The 27520-nt window shown below is 41.7% G+C and overlaps 1 protein-coding gene across 3 annotated transcripts in view; it reads right to left on the bottom strand.

Annotated features, from left to right (window-relative positions):
* NEK5 (NIMA related kinase 5) overlaps window positions 1-26021 on the bottom strand; it is a 40661-nt gene extending 14640 nt beyond the window's left edge. The window contains exons 1-15 of one of the 3 annotated variants that reach the window (XM_044444169.1): window positions 25938-26021; window positions 24357-24492; window positions 15202-15298; window positions 14294-14391; window positions 13158-13241; window positions 13006-13076; window positions 9877-9963; window positions 7604-7658; window positions 6694-6894; window positions 6261-6327; window positions 4785-4921; window positions 3678-3874; window positions 3047-3113; window positions 2485-2604; window positions 338-445 (exon numbers count right to left, since the gene is read on the bottom strand). In XM_044444169.1, the coding sequence (XP_044300104.1) occupies window positions 338-445; window positions 2485-2604; window positions 3047-3113; window positions 3678-3874; window positions 4785-4921; window positions 6261-6327; window positions 6694-6894; window positions 7604-7658; window positions 9877-9963; window positions 13006-13076; window positions 13158-13241; window positions 14294-14391; window positions 15202-15298; window positions 24357-24473 (1506 nt within the window). In that variant the 5' untranslated portion in view covers window positions 24474-24492; window positions 25938-26021. Of the gene's footprint in view, window positions 1-337; window positions 446-2484; window positions 2605-3046; window positions 3114-3677; window positions 3875-4784; window positions 4922-6260; window positions 6328-6693; window positions 6895-7603; window positions 7659-9876; window positions 9964-13005; window positions 13077-13157; window positions 13242-14293; window positions 14392-15201; window positions 15299-24356; window positions 24626-25011; window positions 25064-25937 lie in introns of those variants that run through there. The other 2 variants (XM_044444170.1, XM_044444168.1) reach the window with 2 other exon arrangements.
* Window positions 26022-27520: the final 1499 nt, after the last annotated feature.

Genomic DNA, 27520 nt, shown 5'->3' with positions numbered 1-27520 from the left:
TAACAACCTTGGAATATTGCATTTTGGGAAAAGGGGGCCGAGTCCCTACACATAAAAAAATGTGCTACAGGGCATTATGGGAAATGAGGACAGCAACAGTTAGAAGCTCTCACTTTGCTTTGAAGCTACTGGTAATTTTTTTTTTAAATGGGAAAGTTGGGGCAACTTGGTGGGCACCAAATAGGGTGTGTGGAGGCACCACATTGCTTACCCCTGGAATAAACTCACTGAAATTGATGGGTCTTCAGTCCATCATGATGAATTTTCTGGAAACAACCTCTTGTACCTCTTCTCATTAATGTGAACGCTTTAGCTATCATATTGTACTATCCCATACCTGAGTTGTTTCATCTTTGCCTCCAGGAATAATATCACTGTGAGGGGACTGATCCTCAGTCTTCCTGTGTTTCACAAGAAAGGTTTTGTCCTTTAAGTTTTTATTCTCCTTTTGAGATAACAACAATTTTAAAACTTAAGTATGTTCTAGATACAGCAGATGCACACATAGATAATTACAACAATATAAAATTCAGACATTACTGACATAATTAAAATGAAATATGGTAGTAAAATATTTTAATATGACTCCTAGTCCAAATTTTATTTGCAAGTGCAAGTGGGAAATGCATTTCTATACACACTTAAGAACATGCAAAGTAACATTTCTCTGCAAAGCTAATCAAAATATATTATGATAACTGAAATCAGGAAACTGTGGATTCTTATATGGTACATATGTGATAAATTATTGACACAAACCTTCATAGTCTAATTCAGAATGATTGGTACTTTACACAGCATTGTACTTTACACTTTGGTACTTTACACTTTTGGTTTTAAGAGTGCGATAGTTATATTGTACCATATATTTAGAATAAGTTCACCACAATGGAAATATGTCTATGTCATCTGCAGCATCAGTTCATGCTGTGTGAGTTTTACTACATATCTGCACCTGAACACAAGTCTGGGTCACAAATGAGTAGCAAAATTCTGCTTGCCTGAGAGGAGAATATTACAGCTGAGTAGTTCCCTCATGAGGTTGTATGTTCACCATGGCAAGAGACACCATTGTTATGATAGAGGGGAAATCAAATCAACATGAGCAGAGCCGGCTGGTGCTGGAGGTCAGACTAGATGGCCCGGGAGATCCCTTCTGACTCGCTCTATGTTTCTATGTTTCTAACTGAGTAGGAAAAAGCTCGCAGATGTGCTTTCTGCCATCTCAGTCATGTAGTACTGCACAATTTGGTCTACAATAGGCATTTCCTTTGGCTGTTCCCCTTTTTACATGATCCCCTCCCTGTTTAGATTTAAACTTTCCTTATTGTACTCTAGCTTTTGTTATCTTGAAACTAAGCCATTAAAAACCTGGGTTCAGCTCTAATACAATTTCATCAGTTTTCCCTGGTTTTGTCACAGATTGTACTGTTGTGTGAACCTGGTCATTATCAGTTCTTCACAGGTGTGGGAAAGATATAGTTAACATTTGGTACAAGCTAATTTACCTCTAGTGCTTCAGCTTTAAGTCTAATTTCATTTACGTCACTATGGTACTGTTGACAAATTTTCTGCAGCCGTTCTAAGTATTCCTGTTAACAGTAGTAGTTTTTTAAAAACTTTAAAACTAAAGACACAGGTACCTTTACAAACAACACATGTTATACTAAGAGCATAGTATAGTGCCAGCCTATACATTTCAATTCTGAAGTAAGTTCCACTAAGTTCAGCCCCCTCATAACTGTATGTATAGGATGCAGTCTAAATCAATGTATTGTGGGCGGGGAGAGGTTTCTCTTACAGGGACTAGAAGCTTGTATATCTTGAATAGCAGGCATTCCATGCCTTATTTCTTTAAAACTTCTATATACTACTATTCACCCCATTTGAGACCTGGTAGTGGGATACTACTTAAGAAAATGATATTTTCAAAAGCATGAACCAGACTGCTCATCAATTAAAACAAACAAACGAACTCCAAACACCTACCAATCCATGTCCAAATTAGCTGCCTTGGGAATTGCTCAACTGAAAAGTTGCAATTAAATAATTAAAAGTTAAAGTCCTTGAGCACATTTCAAATGGCCTTTTAGATGCTACTGCTAAGTAAGACTAGAAGATATCCCAGTATGTTATGTAAAAGTTAGAAGTGCCCTTACTTCTGATCTAATAAATATGTATCTGTTTAGAATTTATCACATGGGGCTGTTAGAGAGCTCTGATCCAGGCACTGAGATAAGCAACATTTTTGAAAAGCAACATCATCTGGATTCCTTTAATATTTGCAGAATAATATATGCACCATGGATTTAGCTATACCTGTTTTTCACGGATCCATATGAATTCTATCCTGGCAGCTGAAGTATGTTTATATTCATCAAAACTAGCAGTATAACAGGGTGTATGATTCCTCTTATGCTTTCCTTGACTTCAGCACTAATAATGCTCAGAGTAAATTCTCTAGATCAATACAGAACATCTTACCTTTTCATTCATTTCCTTTTTTTGAACAAAAGCTTTTTGATAGGTGTTGAGCGCCTCTGCCTTTATCTCCTGATTCTGCATCTGACCATAATGGGGATCAGCTGAAGATGGCTGCAACCCCTATTGATATACGAAATAATGGAAAAATGTAGGAGTGGCACCTGAAAGATTGCCCACAACCCACTCAACAGAAAAGACAAAATGCATAAGACTAGAGTCAAGATTATTTCTCATGCTAGTACATTCTTTTAAATATAAAATTCTTTTATACTTCTATTAAATGGTGGTGCAGGGATTAAGAGTGCTGGACTGGCAACCTAGGAGATTTGTGTTCTAGTCTCCACTGAGCCAAGAAGCTCCCTATGTAACTCTGGGCCAGTCACACACTCTTGGACCAACCTACCTCACAGGTTTCTTGCTGTGAAGATAAAATGTAACTATTTAAGCTATGTTGGGTTTCTCACAAGAGGAAGAAAGTTGGGATGTAAGTACAATAATAATAATGCAAGTGTAATAATAACAACTACTACAATATGAATAAATTAAAATTAAACATGCTTACAAGACGATTCTCTACTTTTAATTTGTACTGTTGCGCACTGAATCGCCTTTGAAGGTATTCTGCAGGCCTGAGAGGAAAACATAAAATTCAGTAAAAACTCAAACAGGAAATGGATGATTTCCTCAAACTGGAAATCATTTTAAGTTTCACTGTTGATTTTCCATAGTAAATTGTGCTTCACATAAATATTAAATTAAGGCTGCAAACCAATAAGCACCTACCTAGGAATAAGAATGCAAAGGGATTTACTTTGGATTAAACATGTATATGACTTCCCTGTACAACATTAACTTGGAAGTACAACTTTTTCCTGTCACATCTCTGTTTCAGGTCATGAATAGCCTAGTAACTACAGACTGCCTCCTTCTGAAAACTAATTCATCAGCTTGTGAACCCCCATTCTTCAACTTTTGCCATAGACAAATTTGCTCATATTCCACTTCACTTCAGAGTCTCAACACAAACAGTCTGAAATCAATGTTCTTAAGCACACCTAGTCTCTGTGAGATTGAACTGAAAGTTTAAGTTTGAGCAAACTAGTCAATAAAATCACAGCAGCTCTCACATATCCAGGAGGAATTACTTTGCCAGAATCAACAGAGGTATCTCTATTCAGGAAAATATTTACTACCAGTGAGGTGGAGGTGGTGGCAGTTCTTGTCCTTTTTGCTTATAATAGTCTTCCATTCTTTGACCAATAAGTGGACCATCCTCCTGCACCAATGGCCTTTTCTGCAAGTTTGCAAGTTTCACATAATAGTGGTCATAGTGCCCACATATTCTGGCAGCTTCTGCTTTCTCAGATATCTTAAGCTTAGGACTCCAGAGCTGCAAACCAATCATATACATGAACATTGTAAGGACAACCAATCTGTTACGCTGAATATGAATTGTTATCCATGTTGCTCATCATACTTTTCTTGGGCACAGTGAATGGCACTTAATGTTGTAGTGTTGCTGAAATTGTGGACCTGACTGGTTACTCTGGACCTGACTGGTACCTGGATTGGAAACCATGGAGAGCCTGACCTTTCTAAGGAAGAGTGGGATATAACAGAAAAAGCAAGTGGTTTTTCCATTTCCTATCAATTGCTGCAGCTAATGGTAGTTCTGTGCACACAATATTCTGCAAACCATTTGAGTATGTAAGCCTCAATTCATTTTCTTCCTCTCACATAAGCCCATGAGCCACTTTGGCCTTCCAAAAGCCTAAACAATGCACACTATGTCTTAAATATTGTTTGTCACACATCTGAAGGGTATTAGGTCGAGAATAATGCTTTAGGACATTCTCAGTATGTATTCTCTTCTTCCTGGCCCAAGGTCTAGGGGGAGAGGAAATTGCAGCTGCATCCAGACAGTTTATGATAGTGCTGTGATTTAGATTCAGAGCAATAGGACAAACTGTGATATTGTAAGAGGTTTAAAAAACCGAAGATTACACATCTCTAAATCCCCTACTTACGGTTTTCCTTTTCCAAACCACCACCATCACCAACAAACTAAAAGCAGCCACAAGGGGCCCTGATTCAGACTTGGCCCCAAGTTTCCTGTAAGTTTTTTTTAATGGAAAACAAGTCTAGGCATTGGTATCAAAGAGCTCTTTAACTTCACATCAAGTTTGTCCCTTAGTCAGCAAAAATTAATTATGCCACCTACAGCTACAAAAGGAAAGCACAAGAAGAAAAGGAATACTATTAAATTATCAAATGCCAACAATACAGAGTATTTTCATTACCTGGTTAATAGGATCCTGGCCTGCTGAAGGAAAGTTCCATTTGTTTTTATATAATAATTCTTGTTTTCTGGGATGCATCTCCATCTTGATTTTTGGAGAGTGATGACTATGGATTCTTGGTTTCTGAACTTTAGGAGCTTTTTAATATTTCAATTAAAGGATGTTTCGATCATTATTTATTTCAAATGTGATATTATATAAGAGATTGATATAGCAATGCTATATTCTAAATAGTCTAAATATACCTGACACTGCAAATCCCCGAACCACTGCTACACTGCACTCAGTGGTAAATTCTGTTTCCCCACCCCACCCCCTGGTGTGCCATTCTGTTGCCATTCACTAGAGCTGTAAACGAATTACTTCCAAACATTGCTCTTTGAACTGCTTAACATTGTCCATTTCTATTTAGCTAACCCTTCATATTCCACTGAGGACAACATTGGTCTATCATTCTCAATATCAGCTTGCTCAGCCACTACCATCAAGGAAATCTTGACTGTGTATATGTAGTGTGTTGACCATACACAGGTCTCCCTTCCACTATTACCTAGCTTACCAGAACAAGAGGCATTTCAGAACAATGTGTGTAAAAACAAGTTACTTTTATTGGAGAATTGGGAATTCTATACATGTTTATGCTTTAGTGGTGTGAAACCTCTTTCAGCTGAAGTCCAGGCCAGAGAAGCTTTTGCGGGCCCCATTCTAGTAGTGGGCAGGGCTGGAGATCAAAGGAGAGGGTCAGTCTGCTAAAAACAGTAGCACGTTGATGCTTAAAGCTCTTACTGGCAGTAAGGAGACACATTTCAAACCTTCAGAATGGGGACAAAACTTCAAAAAGACAGGAAAATAACGAGCAATTTGTGGTGAGGGAAAGGGTCATCTCAGGATCCCAGGTGAGTTAGACTGAGATTCCAGGTGGACTGGATTTGCTTGGAAGGCCTGAGATTCTGTACCACTACTTCAGGTATAAACATCAGAGGCTTGAATATATTCCAGTAAAGGGAATATTGGGCATATAAAAATGTAACTGATCGATCGATAAATAAATATATAATGTTTCATTTTCCTGTAAGGAAGTTAAACCTAGCTAAAACTATTCCATGGATCTTAAGCATTGTACCTACAGATCCTACTTCTCACCTGTAGCAGCAGCAGAATAAGGCAAGAACTTGAAATATTACCTCTTATGCTGTCTATTTACTCAAGTTTTATTGTGACCTTTTCCTCAAATAGAAAGGTGCAGGCAAACTTATTGCAGGGTATAAACATAGAAACAGAGCGAGTCAGAAGGGGTCTTCTGGGCCATCTAGTCTGACCTCTGGCACCAACTGGCTCCTCTCAGATTCTCTTCTGAAACGCATCATGTCTCACAACCACTCTCAGGTTAAATTAAACATTATAGATACACAAACTCACACATATACTTCAGTATTATGCTCTTGTTCATAAAAACTAAAGTATGCAATAGCTTGCCTGAAGATATTGATGCGGGTGGTCTTTTTCCATGAATAACAGTGTGGCTGAATTCTTCTTCCATGACCTAGAAGCAAGTAAGACAGATTGTGTGTATTTCTGTGTTACATCTTTACTGAGTGTGTCCCACCAAGATGCGTTCCACTAAGTGTTATATTAAAATTGGTAGCTAATTCTGACAATCCATGGCAAAGAGACACAATCATTCTCCCTTCAGCATGTTTTCTTGGTGAGGGCAAGCAGAAACAGCCTTCCATTCCCCAAGTAAACATTCCTCTACACCTCATTGTAAATATTAGTACACTTAAAAGTACCAAGGATGTACTTCCTCCACAAAAAAAAAAAAAAAATGGAGAAAGATTACTAAAGTGGTGGGATGGGTTATGTTTTTTAATGGCTTGTGCCTCTTCCCTTTGCCACAGCAGACACTTACCTCAGCAGGCAAGTATTTCCTTATCTGCTTCTCCAAAAAGGGCTTTTTTAAAATGGAGTTGATAGAAGGGCGGTCTTTTGGAGAGGTTTTAAACAACTGGGATATTAATGATCTAAGGTCGTATGAATACTTTGTAGATACTGGAATGAAATGGCCTCTGCAGATCTTCAACACAAGGTGAGGAAAGCTGTCGCCTTCAAACTGTTATATTAAAATACAGTCATAAATGGTAAACTACGAATTTAAGCAGAAATGCTCTTAAAAAGTGCTAACAGAAAATGAAAGATGACATAGGAAAGCACAGTCTTTACTTTCTCTTAGCAACCCCCAAATCATTAATTAAGCTCAGCTTTACTGTCCTTCATTTGTGAAGCCCTCTCTTTTCACAATCTCAAGTATGATACACAAGGTATGAATGTCCATCTATACATGTTTATCACGTAGGTGGAAAATAGCACAAAATACCAAAAAGAACAACAAAAAGATTATTGAAATAGGACAATGTATATATACCTTAAAACAGATTAGAATTATCACTGTACACTACAGTTAGATTGAAAGACTGGAAAGTAATATGTATTCTTATTCCATGAATAGGTGCCAAAGAGCTATGTTATGTAATCTAATCTATGTTAATTGAATTTGATTATACATCAGAAATTATAAAGTTGTAAAGAAAACTTTTGAGCAAATACATCTTCCTGTATTAAATGTCACCCACAAAAAAGCCCCTTCTTATATCTGTAAAATTTGACATTCCTCCACAGTCTACCCCAAATCAAGAAGCCCGGTTCCATTTAGGGTGATGATTCTAATAGCAGCCACTAAATGGCTCCAGAAGAAAAAGTCTCAGTTTTGGTATGGATTTTATACAAAAATGGAAGGATAATCATTCTGTTCACATACTTACAGGATGCTTTAAAGTACAGAGCTCATATAACACACAGCCAAGAGACCATATATCCCTTTAGAAGAAAGGGGAAAGTAAACTGAATACAGCAACACAACTCTGTATGCAAATTAATAAAATCCTATCAAAAAGGTTGTAATTCACAAAAAAGATTTATGCCAGAAGTTAGTTCATTTATTTAATTGGAGGCTCAGTAAAACCAGGAGTCTTGTCAGTCCAAAACACATTGATTGTAATTAATTAATGTTTATTATGGGAACATCATTTGATTAGTTTTTAAAAAGTAAAGTCTGATTGTAAAAAAGACAGTAAATGAATTTATATGAGATTTTGGCTTTATTAATAAATGTGGAAAAACTTCATTTTCCCCTGATGATTCTATTTATTTGGGGTGCAATCCAGTGGGGATCTTGGTAACTTGGAGGATTTGGGACATTCAATGAAGAGTGGAAGAAGCACAAAGGCAAGTCACCTCTGTACTTTTCTCACTCTACCAAGCAGCTGGATGGGCAATTTCAGCTGCCTTGTTGTGGCATTTCGGAGCAGGAGGGTAGAAAGTTGCAGCATTGCCAACTTGTTTTTAGAAGGGTAGAAGCTGTATTTCAGCAGTACTGACTTTCTCTCCTCCCTTGTCGCTTAAAATTCTTCTCCAAGGTTTCTTGTGAGACCCTGGAGAAGCAACCGGTGTGGTTCTTTCAATACTAGCAGTGGAATGGGAAGGGGAATCTGAGTACTGATCCTCAGCTCTGAGGCTGGAACAATCTTCCAAGCTGGAGCCACCCAAAATGCTATGGCCCTCCATATACCATTGAGCAGTCATACAGTTGCTTTGTCAATCATTGTAAGCTTGTGAAAATCATTTCATTGATCACCCATTGGGGCCAAATAGGCTTTGTACTTAGTAAACAGCTATTCAGGAAGCACCAAATGTCTTCAATATTTTTGCCTCAAACCTGCCTAGCCAAGGAAGCAAGTGTAAAGAAGCCACCAGATGCCCTGAAGGCAAAGCTGACTCACACCACTCTTGTTTATGTCTGCCACAACCTATTGATTTTCCCTAGCTCCTAAGCAGGAGGACAGAAACCAACATCACACAAGCAGGCATTAATTGGCACACAGGATATTCTTTCCTCTTCTTACTGCAGTCCCTCATGTCCTCCCTCCTCAGATCTACACCCAATGGTTCCCCAACCCTCTGGTGTAAACTTCTAAGGTCTGCCAGAGGCTGCAGAAGGGAAGGGAAATTGCCTTTGCTCTGTTACACTGTCAGAAGAACTTCCATCTGCAGAAGTACTTAACTGGATACAACTCAAATTTTCTTCCTGGGAAGGTAAACTCCCTTCTAAATTTAAGTTACCACTGCCTAAGTTCAGCCTTTTTCCTCTCCTCCCCTTAGTCAAATCAAGCAGTATGAAAGAACAACCTGGGAAACAATTATCTGGTAGTCCAAAGTATCTAAATTCCAAATTAAGGGTGTGATCCTCTAGAGATGAGTGTGCCCCCCCCCACAACAAACTCAGAGGATCCAAAACAGAGCAGAAAGTAGAATTTATTTATTTCTTTATTACAAACATTTATATCCCATCCTTCCGCCAAGCACTCAGGATGGCTTACAAAAATGGAATGGAAGCAATTTCTGCCTCCTGCTCTGCATTTTTGCTAAACAGCTATTTTTGGCAGTCCAGTGATAGCATCTGAAAATGGAGGCAAAACAGGTGAAGCAATCTCAGGATCAGATCACATCCATCTGATTCCCTAAGGTCCCTTTCCTGACTTCAGAGTGCAGACAGTGCAGTTCTTCCCACACCAGCTATGAGATGCAAGGGAGAGTGGAGCTCCTATTCCCCGCTCTGAGGTAAAGTGCTGTCCAGATGCCACAGGACGATTTCCTTATTTAAGATTAAATGTGGAAATATAGGGGATGAAAGGAAAATAGGTAAGGAGCAGATAAACTCATCATCTGCTGAACTACCTGTGTGGAATAATGCATATTTTAATTGTAGAAGAAGCACAAGGAATTAATGGCAGGGAGGACTGCATAGTATGGCTATTTGAGCTTAGCAAAGTCAGTCAGACCATAAATATTCTATTTTAAATTCCATGCAAAATATACATAATTTTAGTTTGTAAGAGAGCAGATACACGATTTTTTGCTTACATGCTAATAGTTTAACAGTCATAGGCTTGCTAGCATTGCTTGGTTCCTTTCAGTTCCAACTGTAGCTTTTTTTTGCTGCCCACATGATATCAGCCAAGAATATTTTGAAACTTACGTTTTATTGTTATATGATCTGTTCTCACAGATTTCAGGTGACAAATAATACGGTGTTCCTATGCAGGTACGAGCAAATTCCATAGTACTGAAAAAGCAGTGGTGGAAAATGGTTTTAACAGTAAATTTACCCTGCAAATAGGAAAAGTGGGATGAGAATAGCCTTCCCTAACCGGTACCTTCCAGATGTTTTGGAGTACATTTCCTAGCATCCCCCACCACTGACCCCATGGAAGTCCAAAACAATTGGAGGGTACCAGGTTGGAGCAGACTGCTCTAGAATTGCCCATGGAGGATAAACTTTAGACTCTGAGGGAAATAACAGCCATTATTTAAATACCCAAGAAAGAACCAGCCTATATATTATATATTTCTACAGTCAACAGAAAAGCTGTCCTGCAGGGGTGAATGAACCTCAAGCAAGGTGGCCAAATGCAGCCCTCTGGAATTCTCCAGGTGGCTATGTTCCCTCTGCTGGCCCTACAGTCTTTCCCTCAACCACCAATTATGTGGTGTTTTCTCTGATTTTGTACAGTTTTTTTCCTATTCTAACAGGCTGAAATGTTATGTCTCTCCAAAGGCTTACTTAGTGGCAGTAAAAGCATTAAGATACAATATGCTGGGATATGTTGGTTTGTATGTGTGTTGGGTGGGGTGGGGGGAGGTGTTTTTATTTTGACCTGACTGGTTTTGTTTTTGATTCTGCCCACTGCTAGAATGCAACATCTCTCCAGAAGTGAATTTGGCCTTGGAAGTAAAAGACATTCCCCCTACTGCTGCATTCCAACTAAAGTGACCAAAAAACAAAAAACAAAAACCAAAAAAAACCCCAACTCTCTTTCAAAAGCTTAGTTAAAACTGCTCCCAAAGAATAATGCTGTCACCTAACTGCAATATTACTCTTTTGTTCAACAGAAATATAAGTTTCCTCATATAGTTAGAAAACCATGAAGTTCAGCAAATTATCCAAATAAGTGAAACAAAGAAGTTTATCCAAGAGGATGGACAAGCTTCTGCCAGAATTTCTTTAGGCTGGCTGTTCACTAAGATGACAGCTTAAACATGCCACACACAACACAATACTGAGTTGCACTGGCTGAAATGAAAATATATGGTAGCTGTCTCCATACTACAGAAAACGTGGTATGCTGAAGTGTTGCCAGTTTGTTGAATGTTTCACATTTTGCTGGCCAATACTGAAGTAATGTGTTTACATAAATCATCCTACATGGATTAGTGCAAGTGCACAAGAAATAAAAACAGGTAAAGTTTGCAGGCTCAGCCACCTGCACTCACAGCCACTTTTTGTACTAGGCACAATAAAAGAACAGAAAAGAGCAAGGAATGGCATGAGGGTGTTCTATCTGAGCTCCTACATCAAATGGTTAAGCATGCAATATTTTTGATTTTATAGTGAATTTATCCTTTCTCAAAGAAACAGAACTGAATCAAGAGATACAAACTTCTAGTGACACATTACCATTGTTTGGGGCGGGGGGGATCAGCAGCAAATTGAATAAAAATCAACTTGATTCTGACTCATGTTAAACTTTTAGTGTTTTTACATTTAGCACACTTTTAAAAGGATTATTTGCCTTGGGAAGAAATCCCCTGCTGACACTAATGGGATTCTTTTCTAAAGCGAATAGCAGTTTAAAGGTAACCTTCCCCAATCCAGTATCTCCCAGGATTCCTGACCGCTCACCATACTGGCTAGGAATGTTGGATGTTGCAGTCCAACACATCTGGAAAAGACTAGTTTAAAGGAGTGCTTTTCGTTAGGATCCTAGTAAAACAGGAGAAAGTTTCATTTTCCCATCTGCGCTGTAGTGGTCTGGGTAATTCTCTCCCACCCATTTCCAGAGCATTTTTAAATGGTCATATTATATGCAAATACACCTTTAACATGGCATCCAGTTTGACCAATTGCCAAACCCAAAGTTTCTGCTGTTTCAAATTATTAGAAGCTATTTACAGTTATAGAGTGTAACAGGAATCTCTCTGTTCAGTGTCCTCTAAATATATTGTGCAATCATTTATATTTCAGTGGTACTTAGTAACTAAAAACTATTTAACTAGAGATTGAGAACAAAAAGGAAAGCAAGAAATGGTGAAACTGTTTTATTTGTTTGTGATTTAAAATTAGATATAGCTGCACTAAATTTTATCAGAACAAATCTGCTTAATACAGACACATTTTTAAAATATTTGCATTACTGTCTTTTGGATTTTCTGTCATTTTCCCAATATCAATACAAGGCTATAGGTCTTTGCCATGACCTTTCCAGAAAACAATACTCCTTCATTCACAAATCCAAAATTGATTATGAAAATTTGCTCCAAATTTGCAGGACCAACAGGAGCAGGACTGTTCCTCTTGAGCCCTGCTACTGTTCCTTAAACCCTCCCCCTCAGCGTGGATAGAATCAGGCAGCACAAGGCATTCTTCACGGGCAGATGCAGCAAAAAGGTGCTGGTGGGGAGGGCATGCACAAACCCATAGGTTATATGTTATCTTTGGGCCTATTTTGGTTCTTTGGGTTAGGGGCATGTATCATTGGCCCAACAGGGAAAACAGGCAGGTGGCATAATGATGTGACTTATGTTTACTCTGAAATAAAATGTTCCTTTAAACATTGCAAATTCTGTGCATGTTTGGAGTATGCATTTTAACTTAGACAATGGGAGGCGTCATTTGCTGCTTAGGCAACAAAATGTTTTAGGCCAGCCCTGCATTCTTGATTTAGACCACAAAAGTCCAGAGAATTTACTGTAGTAGGTTCAAAGAAACTATGCACAACCCATGATGTTTAGCCCCTGGATTGTTAACTAATCAGAATAATTTCCTTTCAGTCATAATGGGAAACTGATGCATATTCAAAAATTAAAGGTGATTTTTAAATCTCCCTTTCTCCATCTATAACAAATTACAAGAGTCCAGCACACAAGCTTGCTGAATCTCATTCTCAATGATGTCTGAACCAGATCAATCTTTGTCATTCTTTAGATTTTTCACTGTTCAGACCAAGATTGGTACACAGTCAACTTGTTTTCAGCATTAACAACAACTTCAGCATTAACAACAACAATTAAAAACAACAGCATGGGGAGTCTGTTAAATTATTCTTACTTGCTCAACATTCTTGCAATCCCAAAGTCTCCAAGTTTTGCAGTAATTCCACTATTGTTGAGAAAAATGTTCTGTAAATAAAAAATAGTATACCACAGTAAAAGGAGATGCTATGGATCAACCATGGATGAAAGACTATTTCCAAGGATTACCTGTGCTTTTACATCTCTGTGTAGAATCTTCCTGTCATGTATATGCTTCAGGCCTAAACAGATTTGAACAAACCAGCCCAAGATCTACAGATGAAGATAAGATGCCAAAATCTTATAAAGAATAATCATTCCAATTTACACAGGAATGCTATAAAAAATCTTTCTTTAAAATATACATTTACCAGTAAGAATTAAATGAATAGTGATTCTTTATATGTGTGTGTGGTACATGTCTGGGTTGCTCTAAGAACAGAGTCAAATTTCACTCTTGACAAATGCAGACACAGACCCAAAACTCAGCCACAGTTGCAGTGTGTTCTACTAGGCCAGAAACATCCAGTCAGCAACAGAAGCTCACAAGCAATATGCTGTAGTTCTTCTATTAGTTTCTCGTATCTTCTGTAGTCTTCAATGGGCCCACCCAGGCTAGGCCCACCTGCCTGCACCACCCTTGTCTTCAAGCCCAAGCTTGTTCCTAGGACCCCTGCTCGTGTCCTGGAAACATATTTGATAGGGTGGGCTGAACCCTAGAACATAAAAACTAATGGAAGCACATTTATGTGCTTTCCCCATAATGCACTCATGGAGTGCTTTCTCCATATTAACTAACCAAAACCAGAACTTGTGCAACCATTTTCAGGTAAGGACAGTCATCTTACTCCAGTGCAAGTCTGCTAGAAAATAAAAGCTGGGAAGATAGAGGAATATGTAATTATGGCTATATGAACACACTTTCTAAAAAGCACAAAACAAAAGGTGTTTTAGTAACAATTATTGATTAGTTGTAGATTGTTGATATATAAGGTATTTAATCTGTTATAACACTGATCAAAGAGTAAAGCCCTTAACCTAGTAACTTAGCTATGCTAGGATTATGGGAGTTGTAGTCCAATACATCTGGAGGCTGCTAAATTGTGGAAGGTAAGTTACAGAAACCATATGCATATGCAAATAACATATGTTACTTGTTTTTATGTATAATATGTAAGTCTGTTTATATTATTAAGACATCAAATATATTATAACTCAAGTATAAATAAAAGAACCTGGCAATGGCAATATACTTTGTTTCCTTTTTTCTGCAATAAATAGTTGAAGGGGTAGAAGGAAAAGAGTTCTTCAAAATGCAAACATACCTTATCCTCATCAAACAGCACTCCATGCTGCATGTTTATCCTCTTCATTAAGTCACCTCCATCACAATATTCCATAATAATATATAACTTATTTTTTTCTATAATAAAATAGATGGAGTTTTGAACAAACTTTTGAATTAGATGCACAACAGTTAACTGTATTCGATACAGATAGTACAGCAATAGCAAACTTCACAAAAAGACTAAGTGAGCATATTGCTTATTTTCAAAACATCTAGCCTGCTTCACTGTTCAAGAATGTTCAAAGCCATGTGCAATTGAATGTTTATGTTCAAGACTCTTTATACAAACCGTGCAGGTTAATCTATTATGGAAGGCTGGTCTCATTTACAGGCTCTCCAGTCTCTCAGGCCTTCAATGCGCATGACACAGTTTCTGTGATGGGAAGATAGCGCCAGCTATCTCCAATAAACAAAGGCCTCAGAGATTAGGCATGCCTTTACTCCCACTTAGGGCGGGAGTAAAGGCGAGATGCACAAAAGGACACAAGCTGCACCTGCTGAAATTCTCTTTCCAGAGCAACTATTAAAGGTGCAGAAACTCTGTCTTCTATCACATTTTGCTACCCACCCCCCCACCCCCCATTCTAGGTATCCATAACACTTGGATGACTAGAAGCAAAAGAAGAGAATAGGGCTCCTGTGACTTGTGAGAAAGAGGAAATTTGACACTGAGCAACTTTTTGTAGTGCTGCATGAGAAGCCACACCAGCCAAAATGTCTCCTCCTACACAACAATGAGCTGTACAGGTGGCGTGTTGCACTCCCTTGCATTTAGCCTCCTTTGAAGGATTCAAACTAATTATTTCAAGATATTCTCTCTTCTCACAAAATATAATTTATCACAGAATCTTTTAAATATTTGAATAGTTGCAAATAAGAAGATACCATGAAAGGAAGTATAGAAGGCTACTATATTGGGGTGCTTCATCCTGGCCAGAAGACTAACTTCTTCCTGAGATGATTCTTTTTCTTTTCTTGACATCTAAAAAAAGGCGGTAAAATAGGTCAATGTTATTGAATAGCCACTACCTACTACAATAGTGATGAAAGGATCCTGGGTTCTGACTAGAGTAGCATTCCCCAACCTGGATCCCTGCAGCTCCTGTAATTTCCAATGTCCCCTGGGGAATATGGGAGTTGTTGTCCAACACTGACCTAGAGCATCATATATACTGAATTCAGTAATATCTGGCAATAGACTTCATGCTATTTTATCCTGACCACCTGAAGAAAGGTCAATGTGAATATGTTACTTATTTAATTTAAAAAGTGTACTTTTGGCTTGCAAGCACCTAGCCTGAAAGAAAATAAAGCACCTTGAAAACATATCATAAAAACCAAGAAACACAGCAGCAAGAACCATACAGTCCAATAAAATCTAAGAGTAGCATTCAAATTAAAATGGAAGAGTGACATATAACCTGAATTTGGGTACAGAATTACATTTCCTTAACAAATAATGCAAAAGAGGTTTTTTTTTAAGTTTAGTTTAGTTTTCTAAGAATGTAATTTCAGAGTATTGATTTCCCTTGATCTCTCCAGTGGCTTCTGATACACCAGCAGTGGTATCCTCCTGGGGCAACTGTCTGGCTGAAAGTGAGGGATACTGCATTGCAGTGCTTTTGCTCGTATTAGGATGGTGGTGCTAAGGGGGAATGTGGCTTGGCCTCAAGTATTCTTTTAAAAGGGGACCTGCTGGGGCTCATTTTATCCCCCCATACTGTTTAATGCCTACATGAAACCATTTTGGAGTACAACGCCATCAATAAGTTGGTAAGATACAGTTGTTTCTCCTTTTTGTTTTCGTCAGGTGAATGAATGTGCTAGAATGAATGTGCCCAGTTGTGAATGCACCAGACTGGTGCCTGGCTGCAACAATGGACCAGATGAGGGCTAATAAGCTAAAACTCTATCCTCAAAAGATCAATAGTCAGCCAAACTTTCCACAGCATTTGTTAACTTGTCACATGAATTTTCAAGCAGTCAGTCCCCAGTTTCTGTATTTAACCCATTCACTTTCATTTTTTCTTGTTATGATCAGCTAAAGTTTGTTGTTGTTGTTAGTCACGAAGTCATGTCCGACCCATCGCGACCCCATGGACAACATTCCTCCAGGCCCTCCTGTCCTCCACCATCTCCCGGAGTTCGCTTAAGCGCACACCAACTGCTTCAGTGACTCCATCTAGCCACCTCATCCTCTGCTGTCCTCTTCTTTTGCCATCTATTGTTCCCAACATTAGGCTCTTCTCCAGGGAGTCCTTCCTTCTCATTAGGTGGCCAAAGTATTTGATTTTCATCTTCAGTATCTGGCCTTCTAAAGAGCAGTCAGGGTTGATCTCCTCTAGGACTGACCGGTTTGATTGCCTTGCAGTCCAGTGGACTCGCAGGAGTCTCCTCCAGCACCACAATTCAAAGGCCTCAATCCTTTTGCACTCAGCCTTCCTTATGGTCCAGCTTTCACAGCCATACATTGCAACTGGCAAAACCATAGCCTTGTCTTTATGCACTTTTGTTGGCAGGGTGATGTCTCTGTTTTTTAGTATGCTGTCTAGATTTATTTATTTTATTTATTTGGAATTTTTGTATGTCGTCCTATTTGCATAAGCCTCGGGACGGCTTCCAACATCATAAATAAATACACATACAAATAAATACATATAAAATCTGGATGCATCCTGGCTAAATATTTTAAAACCAATAAATAACATCAAAAATTATTAAAATATCATTTAAAGTCTTGGCCTGGTGCCAAAAAGCAAGTAACGACAGCGCCAGGCAGACCTCTCTGGGGAGCGCATTCCATAAGTGGGGCGCCACCGCAGAGAAAGCCCTCCTCTGGGTACTCACTCTCCTAATATCTTTCACGGAGGATTCCCAGAGGAGGGCCTCTGCCGCTGATCTCAAGGGGCGGGAGGGCAAATATGGAAGCAGGTGTTCCTTTAGATATCCAGGTCCCAAGTTGTTAGGGGCTGTGTAGGTGATAATCAGCACCTTGAATTCAGCCTGGACTTCGATGGGGAGCCAGTGAAGCTGGTAGAGGACTGGGGTTATATGAGAATAATGCCCAGTCCCCATCAGCAACCTGGCTGCTCTATTTTTCACCATCTGAAGTATCCTAACTGTCTTCAAGGGCAGCCCCACATAGAGCGCGTTACAGAAGTCCAATCGGGAAGTAACCAATGCATGTGGTTTTATTGAGGTTTTATGGCACTGGGGTTTTATTGTATGGTTTACTGATGTTGTGAGCCGCCCCGAGGCTTTATTGCAATGGGGCGGCATAGAAATGTTTTAAATAAATAATAAATAAATAAATGTGTCACTGTCACCAAGCAATCATTCTCCAGGTAGGGACGCAGCTGATGGATCAACCAAAGCTGAATGAAAGCGCTCCTCGCCACCGCAATCACTTAAGCAGTCACGACGGGCAAGGGTCCAATAAACAGGTGGTGGGATGTACTTGTCCAAGCACCTTGTCCACATCATCAGGCCGCAATAACTGGAACTCATCCAACAATTTTGGACCAGACGGCAACATTGGCACCTCCCCTGAGGGCTCCAAGTCACTAGTGGAGTCCAGCTCGTGACGAATCTGAGCGATTTTCTCCTTAAAATGCTTGGCAAAGTCATCACAGCAGGCCGTTGAGGGCGGTACGGGATCTTTCTTGGGGCCTGGCTGAACCAGCCCCTGTACCACCCGAAAGAGCTCCGCTGGACGGCACTGTGAGGAGGCAATGGAAGCGGAGAAGAATTTCTTCTTCGCCGCCCTCACCGCCACAGCATAGGCTTGATAGTGAGCTCGCAAGTGTGTTCAGTCAGATTCATCCTACGATTTCCTCCACCTACACTCTAGACGTCTCCCAACCCGCTTCATCACCCGTAGTTCAAGTGTATACCAGGGGGATGAACGGGCTCTGCCAGGCGGGAGAGGACGCTTAGGAGCGATCATGTCAATAGCCCTGGTCATTTCCCCATTCCACAGTTCGACCAGAGCATCAACAGGAGCACCAGCCTTATCAACTGGAAATTCCCGCAGAGCCTTCAGGAACCCATCCGGATCCATCCGGCTCCGGGGGCAGACCAACACGATAGGATCCGCACCCTTATGGAGCGAAAGGCTGCTATCGAGCTCAAACCTCACGAGGAAATGATTTGACCATGACAGGGGAGTCAAATGCAAATTCCTCACCCTCAGATCCCCCTCTTCCTGCCCCGTCAAGAAAACCAGGTCCAGCATGTGTCCACATTCATGGGTTGGGCCTATGACATGTTGAGACAGCCCCATGGCCATCATGGAGGCCATGAAGTCCTGAGCTGCCCTGGTCAGAACAGTCTCAGCATGGAAATTGAAGTCCCCCAGGGCCAACATCCTGGGGGTCCTCAACACCAGGTCCGAGATGATCTCCGTCAGCTCAGGAAGGGATTCTGTTGGGTAGAAGGGTGCACGGTACACCAACAGAATCCCCAATCTGTCTCGGTCGCCCAACACCAAATAGAGGCACTCTAGACCCGGTCTCGAGAGAACAGGAAGCCCCATGAGGGAGATGGAAGCTCGGTAAATTAAAACGACCCCCCTCCCCTCCCCTCCAGGCGTGGATGGTGCTGCACCAGATATCTGGACAGGCACAGTTGAGAGAGGGAGACATCCTCCCCTCTCCCACCCAGGTCTCTGTTATGCAAGCCAGGTTGGCCCCCTCATCCACAATCAAGTCATGGATGACGGATGTTTTATTATTACCTGGCATTAAGCAACAGCACCGACAGGCCCGGGGGTGGTTGATAAACCTACCTGGAACCCTCCAGCTGGAGGAATAACCAGAAGGGGGAACAGGTGTTAATCATCTGTCCCAACTCGTTAAACCCCCAACACCAAAACGACCATTGCCCATGACCACCCTAATGGTAGCACCACACGCTCCCCAGGCAAACTCATAGCAGTAGCCAGGAATGAATCCATTAAAAACTAAGCTAAAATACAAGTTAAAAATACAATAAAACCCTTACAACTCCCCACTAACCACCCAATACAAACTCAGTTGGGTAAAGTCGCTGGCCAGGCCAGCCCCCGCATGGCCCCAAAACGGCGACGAACACCCTTAGGCCGTCACCCTTCGGCCACCAGCCCAAGGCTGCCCACCCCGGCCGCATCCGGCAAGTTCTGCCAGCGGCTCGTCCCCATGCCCCGCCCCCAATCCGGTGCAGCTGCCACCCATGCCAGCGGCAGAGTGGGTCAAGGGCAGCTGCAGAGAAACTCATCAGCAAAATGGCGATGGCGGGCGATGGCGGGCCCGCAGTCTGGCCGCGACGTCCTCCGGTCCCAGGTCCCAGGGTGGCTGCCATCTCTCGGTCGGCAGTGTCAGCAGACCTTCGGTCCGGTGGTCAGCCTCGCAGTGTCAGCCTCGCGGTGTGCAGTGGCAGGTGGGGGAGTCCCAGTTCCGGCGCCAGCTCGGCCACATCTGGCGAGTTATGCCGGCGGCTCGTCCCGGCGCCCCGCCCCGCCCGGCCCCCAATCCGGCGCTGCTGCCACCCACGCCGACGGAGGAGGTGGGCAAGGGAGGCGGCGGACAAACTTGCCAGCAAAATGGCAACAGCGGGTGATGGTGGGCCCGCAGTCAGGCCGCAGCATCCTCCAGTCCCAGGTCCCGCGGTGGCCACCGTCTCTCTGTTGGCAGTGTCAGCAGACCCTCGGTCTGGTGGTCTGCCTTGTGGTGTTGGCCTCGCAGTGTGCAGCAGTGGCAGCAGGTCGGGGGTGGGGCCAGTCCCCATAGCTTTCCTCCCAAGATTTGCCATAGCTTTCCTCCCAAGGAGCAAGTGTCTTTTAATTTCTTGGCTGTAGTCCCCGTCTGTGGTGATCTTGGAGCCCAGGAAAATAAAATCTGTCACTACCTCCATTTCTTCCCCATCTATTTGCCAGGGAGTGAGAGGACCGGATGCCATGATCTTAGTTTTCTTAATGTTGAGTTTCAAGCCAACTTTTGCGCTCTCCTCCTTCACCCGCATCAAGAGGCTGTTTAGTTCCTCTTCACTTTCTGCCATTAGAGTGGTATCATCTGCATATCTGAGGTTGTTGATATTTCTCCCAGAAATCTTAATTCCAACTGGTGCTTCATCTAGCCCCGCCTTTCTCATGATGTGCTCTGCATATAAGTTAAATAGGCAGAGTGACAGTATACAGCCTTGCCGAACTCCTTTCTCAATTTTGAACCAATCAGTGGTTCCGTGTCCAGTTCTCACTGTTGCTTCTTGACCCGCATATAGGTTTCTCAAGAGACAATAAGATGATCTGGTACTCCCATCTCTTTAAGAACTTGCCACAATTTGTTGTGATCCACACAATCAAAGGCTTTAGCATAGTCAATAAGGCAGAAGTAGATGTTTTTCTGGAACTCCCTAGCTTTCTCCATAATCCAGCGTTTGTTGGCAATTTGATCTCTACTTCCTCTCCCTCTTCAAAATCCTCCCTGTACTTCTGGTAGTTCTCGGTCCACATACTGCTGGAGCCTAGCTTGTAGGATTTTGAGCATAATTTTGCTAGCATGTGAAATGAGTGCAATGGTGCGGTAGTTTGAACATTCTTTGGCATTGCCCTTCTTTGGGATCGGAATGTAAACTCACCTTTTCCAATCCTGCGGCCACTGTTGAGTTTTCCAAATTTGCTGGCATATTGAGTGTAGTACTTTTACTGCATCATCTTTTAGGATTTTGAATAGCTCAGCTGGAATACTGTCACCTCCACTAGCTTTGTTGTTGCTCAGACTTGCTACGGCCCATTTGACTTCACATTCCAGGATGTCTGGCTTGAGGTCAGTGACCACCCCATCGTGGTTATCAGCATTGTTAAGCTCTTTCTTGTATAGGTCTTCTGTGTAATCTTGCCACCTCTTCTTAATTTCTTCTGTCTCTGTTAGGTCCCTGCCATTTTGGTCCTTTATCATCCCCATCCTTGCATGAAATGTTCCCTTCCTATCTCCAATTTTCTTGACGAGATCTCTGGACCTCCCTATTCTTTTGTTTTCTTGTTTCTTTGCACGGTTCATTTAAGAAGGCATTCTTATCTCTTCTAGCTATTCTCTGGACTTCTGCATTCAATTGGGTGTATCTTTCTCTTTCTCCCTTGCCTTCCACTTCCCTTCTTTCCTCAGCTATTTGTAAAGCCTCCTCAGACAGCCATTTTGCTTTCTTGCATTTCTTTTTCTTTGGGATGGTTTTAGTTGCTACCTCTTGTACAATGTTGTGAACCTCTGTCCATAGTTCTTTAGGCACTCTGTCGATCAGATCTAATTCCTTGAATCTATTTGTCACCTCTACTGTATATTCATCAGGGATATGATTTAGGTCATACCTGAGTGGCCTAGTGCTTTTCCCTACTTTCTTCAATTTAAGCCTAAATCTTGCAATGAGAAGCTCATGATCTGAGCCACAGTCAGCCCCTGGCCTAGTTTTTACTGACTGTATAGAGTTTCTCCATCTTTGGCTGCAGAGCACATAGTCGATCTGATTTCTGTGCTGACCGTCTGGTGATGTCCATGTGTAGCGCTGTCTCTTGGGTTGTTGGAAAAGAGTGTTTGCTATGACCATCGTATTCTCTTGGCAAAATTCTACCAACCTGTGCCCCGCTTCATTTTGTACTCCAAGGCCAAACTTGCCTGTTATTCCAGTTATCTTTTGGCTTCCTCCTTTTGCATTCCAATCCCCCATGATGATAAGGACATCATTTTTTGGCGTTAATTCTAGGTGTTGTAGGCCGTCATAGAACTGGTCAACTTCAGCCTCTTCAGCACCAGTGGTTGGGGCATAGACTTGGACTATTGTGATGCAGAATGGTTTGCCTTGGATTCGAACTGAGATCATTCTGTCACTTTGGAGACTGTATCCCAGTACTGCTTTTCCTACTCTTTTATTCACTATGAAGGCTACTCCATTTCTTCTGAGGGATTCTTGCCCGCATAGTATACCTGATGGTCATCTGAATTAAATTCACCCATTCCTGTCCATTTTAGTTCACTGATTCCTAAGATGTCGATGTTCAGTCTTGTCATCTCTTGTTTGACCACATCCAGCTTGCCTTGATTCTTGGATCTTACATGGAGTATAGATCTTTGCAGCATCAGACTCTCCTTTCACCACCAGATACATCTGCAACTGAGTGTCCTTTTGGCTTTGACCCAGTTGCTTCATTCTTTCTGGCACTACTAGTACTAGCCCTCTGCTCTTCCCCAGTAGCATACTGGACACCTTCCGACCTGAGGGGCTCATCTTTCGGCGTCATATCTTTTTGCCTTTTGGTACTGTCCATGGGGTTTTCATGGCAAAGATACTGGAGTGGGTTGCCATTTCCTTCTCCAGTGGATCAAGTTTTGTCAAAGCTCTCTGCTATGACCTGTCCGTCTTGGGTGGCCCTGTATGGCATAGCTCATAGTTTCATTGAGCTACGCAAGCCCCTTCACCACGACAAGGCAGTGATCCAGGAAGGAGCAGCTAAAGTTAGAACCTTCCTAAAGCCTGTAAGATGAGTCAGATTTTAAAAGAAAACCAGATGTGAACAAATTGTTAATGAGTCTGTTCTCTGTCACACATTACTCCTAGTTGTATGTAGCATAAGCTTGTCCTTGAGAACAGAGGAGAAACAAAAGGAGAAGAGTAGGAGTAAGGCAAATTAATTGTAGATCAATCTTTTTTTCAAATTCCAAGGATGCCAAATGACAAAGAAAAAGAGATACTTTATAAAAGTAGTTCTATTTACCCACTAATCAAGAGAGTCAGAAAAAAGGGAGGAAAGTTTAGCAGATTTCTAGCTCTCTATCAGCTTTTCAACAATGGGTATCTTTCAGAATTTTGGACCAAGCAGTTTTTTTTTCCTTTGCTTTATTTTGCAGGAAAATAGGTAAAAGGATGCAAGCTAACACAAGTGTTCAAAAGTATAGAATTGCAGCCTAAACTTCTTGACAATCATCCCTTTGCTCTTTCTGAAGGAGGTTTACACAGCTCATCAAGACATTAGCTTCTGGCATTCCTCAAATGTTGCTTCTAAGTCTTATTGGCTTATCTTAGGTGGGCAATATATTTCATAAAATCTTTTACCCTACCCTTTATTGAATATCACCATGGAGCATCACTACAAGTTCTATTACTTCTGCACAGTGCATAAACCTATTAAATTGTTCATGAAATTGGATGGTCAGTGTATAGAACCAATAAGTTTGCTTTGTAAGCCGCCCCAAGGCTTGTTGCAAAGGGGGCAACATAAAAATGCTTTAAATAAATAAATAAGTTGGTCATAGGTAGAGGCTCCCCTCAGAAATAAGCCACATGTGATCATAGTGGGTAAGATTGTAACTAGGTGACTTGTCTTCCTGTTCTGACTATGTTGGATGAATGGTGTTCAGCCTGTTCTGGATGGGCAAGCACTCCCCCTGAAGGAGCAGGTTTGTAGCTTGGGGTTCTCTTGGAACATCAATGTCACTTGGGCCAGCAGCCATGGAAATCACCTGAGCTCCATCTACATCCCTATCTGAGCAGGGATAAACCAGCTTTAGTATGCTCCAGGAACCTCAGTGATTAGATCATGGTGATGGTGATGATTGCAGCACACTTTATATGGGACTTTTTACAGTTTGGGCAAAATTAGCAACCAGACTGATAACAGAGACCAGAAATTCAGAGCATATTTCATTATTCTGGCCAGTTTGCACTGGCTACCTGTATGCTTCCAAATGTAACACAAGGAGCTAGTTTTAAACTATAATGCCTTATGTATATCAGGACTGCTGAGTTTTTGTTATTATGTATTTTTCTTTTCATACAATAAAAACCAATTCAAGATTATACTATATCTAATTCATTATGCCAGTCTTCCCCAACCCAATCACTTCCAGACATTTTGGACTACCACTCTAAGTATTCCTAACTATTGGCCATGATAAGACTTGAAGTCAAAACATCTGGAATACACTGGGTTGGAGAAGGCTGCACTATGCCATGGGGCAGAAGAATCACCTCTAAAAGGCAAGCAGATTTATGATTAAAAAACCATAGTGGCGTACCTTTGTCAAATTGATCTCCTTGATAACACATTGTTGATAATCCTCCTTGCCTTTGGCTAAGAATACTTTGCCAAAGGATCCTTCCCCAATCTTTTTAATGATTTCATACTTATCCATGGTACTTTTAGAGAAATGGCTGAAAAACAAAGATATTATAGGGATGACCATTTAAAGTATAAGCACTTTTAGGATTTCTTTGATTCAAAATATAAACATTCTCTCCTCACACATAAAAAAGACATCTGGAAAACTCCACTTTACCAATGACTTTGTAAGTGTATCCCACAAAAATCAAACCACCTGGGTTTGGTACCCACAACTAGTAAAGCATTATCCCTAGCCTGGTTATGTATCAGGCAGTTATGAATACAGAAATTGTAAGAAGTATCATTATTTCAAAGGAATTACTACAGGAGCTCCATTTGCATGTGAGAAAGATCTCTGATTCACAAGCAGAGGACGCAAGTCTCTGTCCATGTGAAAGACAAGATAAAGAACACTTGGATGTGGTTCAGACCATAATCTGAGTGTTGATGATAAAGCTACATGTTGAAACAAATAAGCAGATTTTTGAGGTCAGTTCTTGCATGAGAGATCTCTGTCTTCTCATGTATGCCACCCTAAGCTCCAGGAAGGAGGAAAACCTAGACCATACCTCCCCAACTTCTTGCTCTACAGATGCATTGGACTACAATGATTCTGGGCTGATAGGCGTTGTGGTTGAAAACATCCAGAGGACACCAGATGGGGAAGACTGACCTAATTATAAATGCAATACATAACAATATTGATAAAATATAGAGGAAACAGAGAGGGGTTTCTGTATGTCTCACATAAATGGGCAAGATCTTTTTACTGGAGTTATTCAAGTTAATCATGATTTGTAGGTGAGTTATCCATTCATGCAGAGCAACAAGGTGGAGTTGATTTTAGTTCCCACCTTTTCAAGCATTGGTCATAAATTATATGAATACACTTAGAGACAATGCATTCACTAAGGGGATGAGTGGCAGCGGCATTATTCTGCATTCACGGTACTTTTGTTACTTTCTATTATTTGTCTTTGTGGTTGGTGTAATCAATGGAGATTCCAATGGGGAGTATTCCAATGGGGAGTATCCAATGGGGATTCCAATACTTCGACATGCAAACCGCTTAGACTCTGTTCTCACAAGAGGAATACAAATATTATTAACACAGACAGACAGGCAGCCTATAATAGCAAACTAGGAGGCGCTGTCATACACGTGATGGCCCGACAGCGTCTGAAAGGGACTCTGGCTGCAACCCCGTGTGCGCCTGACTTCGGAGAAAGTACTTCCGAGTAAACATGCATAAGGTTGTGCTGCTTGACTCTTCAAGTGGCCTTTTGCCCCCCTTCCTCTAGTATGGCCGTTAATGCTTCGCGTGGCGCGAGCGAGCAAACACACAAACACGCACGCTCGCTCCCCCCCCGCCCCGGCGCGCCGTTCCCGCACATGCCCCGCGTTCCCCCCTCGGCCCCTCCCTCTCCGCTCCGTTGCCACGGTAACGGAGAAGACGCACGTGCAGATTCGCCCGTCCTTCGCCCGCCTTTCTCACCGACCCACGAGGAGACCGCTGGCGCCCGGCGTCGCGGACCGTGGGGACAGTGATGCGAGCGAGCGGCTCGGGCGGCCTGGGTGGTGACCAGCCGACGGGAACAGCGATAACTTCACCCCGCAAAACTCAGGGGGCGGGGCGGGGCGGGGCGGGGCTTCTTCGCGCCCCGCCCCCCGGCCGGGGCACCCTCCCCGCCGCAACACCGCCCCATCGCTCGCTCTCTCGATGGTCGGCTCCCGGGGAAGCCAGGAGCGCTCGAAGTAGCCCTGGAAGCGTCCCTGCCCTGCCTGGTCGGTTCAACAGTGACCAAAGACGGCTCGGACGAAATGTCGAGCTTCTCTCTGAGGACAGATAAAAGCGGAAAGCTTAACCAGCTTATTTATTTCATATTTATACCGCCCAATAGCCGAGACTCTCTGTGCGGTTAACAAGTTAGATTCTGTAGTCCTAACCTATAGGAAAAGGTAAGAGCTTCAGCGTAAGTAAAAAAACAAAACAAAAAACAGACACCGTAGAGAACATCCTATCTTACCATCGACAATGTTTAAATGGCTTAATTTTGGTCACGTTTCCACATAAAGCAGAGCTTTTGTGCTGCTGAGGCAGGATGGATGACTTGCTTTAACCAATTATACATGCTCAGGAAGAAAAAAGTTTCGACAACTCCCAGGAATGGTGGGTGAGGCATGCTGGGAGTTGTAGGAATTTTTCCCATTGAAACATCGATTGTGCCCCAACAGTTCAATCCTATGTGTGGCTGTCCCCTCAGAAGTGAGGTCCCTCAGATGAAAATGAATTTATTTCTAGGCAAGGGTATAGAATTGCAACCTAAAACTTTTTTTATTTTGCCACTAAGCTCGATTTTAAACAATTTTATAATGCATTACATGTACTTACAGCAAAAAGCTGAAAGACTTATCTGTGCCAGCATGCAGCAAAAATGAGCATTTTCTGGAATCTTTGGGAATACAAGCTACAAGTACTTAGAAGTGCCTTGAAGACTAAATTTGCTTTTACAAACTTGGGCTTTCTGTTAATAGGAATGCCAGTGTGGTGTAGTGGTGAAGAGCATGGGACTGGGACTCAGACGACCTGGGTTCGAGTCCCCGCTCAGCCATGGAGCCAACTGGGTGACTTTGGGCCAGTCACAGACTCTCAGCCCAACCTACCTCACAGGGTTGTTGTTGTGGGGATAAGATGGAGGAGGAGAATGATGTAAGCTGCCTTGAGCCCTTTGTAGGAAAAAGGCAGGATATAAATCAATCAATAAATAAAAAATAAATAAAAATGCTGTCCAAAATATGCAATGATTGGTGCGTCTCATGAAAATACGGCATACTTTTTTTTTGCACCACTGTAATGAAGGAACTTGCTATGTATAAAAAAATGGAATGGGTTTCGGTTTTAATAATATTAATCCGATTTACATGTCATTCTATGTTGACTTACTCAAGGCCAATAGCAAACTACCATTACACAAATGTATTTAAATTGAAGTGCAATTCTATGCATATTTTAAGGGGAAAAAAGGGCTATAGCACCCTTAGGTATTTTATCCCACCCTAGGCCATTACTGCCCTGAG

Source organism: Varanus komodoensis, unplaced genomic scaffold, assembly GCF_004798865.1.
Source record: "Varanus komodoensis strain SLA01 unplaced genomic scaffold, ASM479886v1 scaffold44_3, whole genome shotgun sequence".
In the NCBI taxonomy this organism is placed as follows: Eukaryota; Metazoa; Chordata; class Lepidosauria; order Squamata; family Varanidae; genus Varanus; species Varanus komodoensis.
The sequence above is the reverse complement of the archived record's forward strand: the minus strand, read 5'-3'. Positions and strand labels throughout refer to the sequence as shown.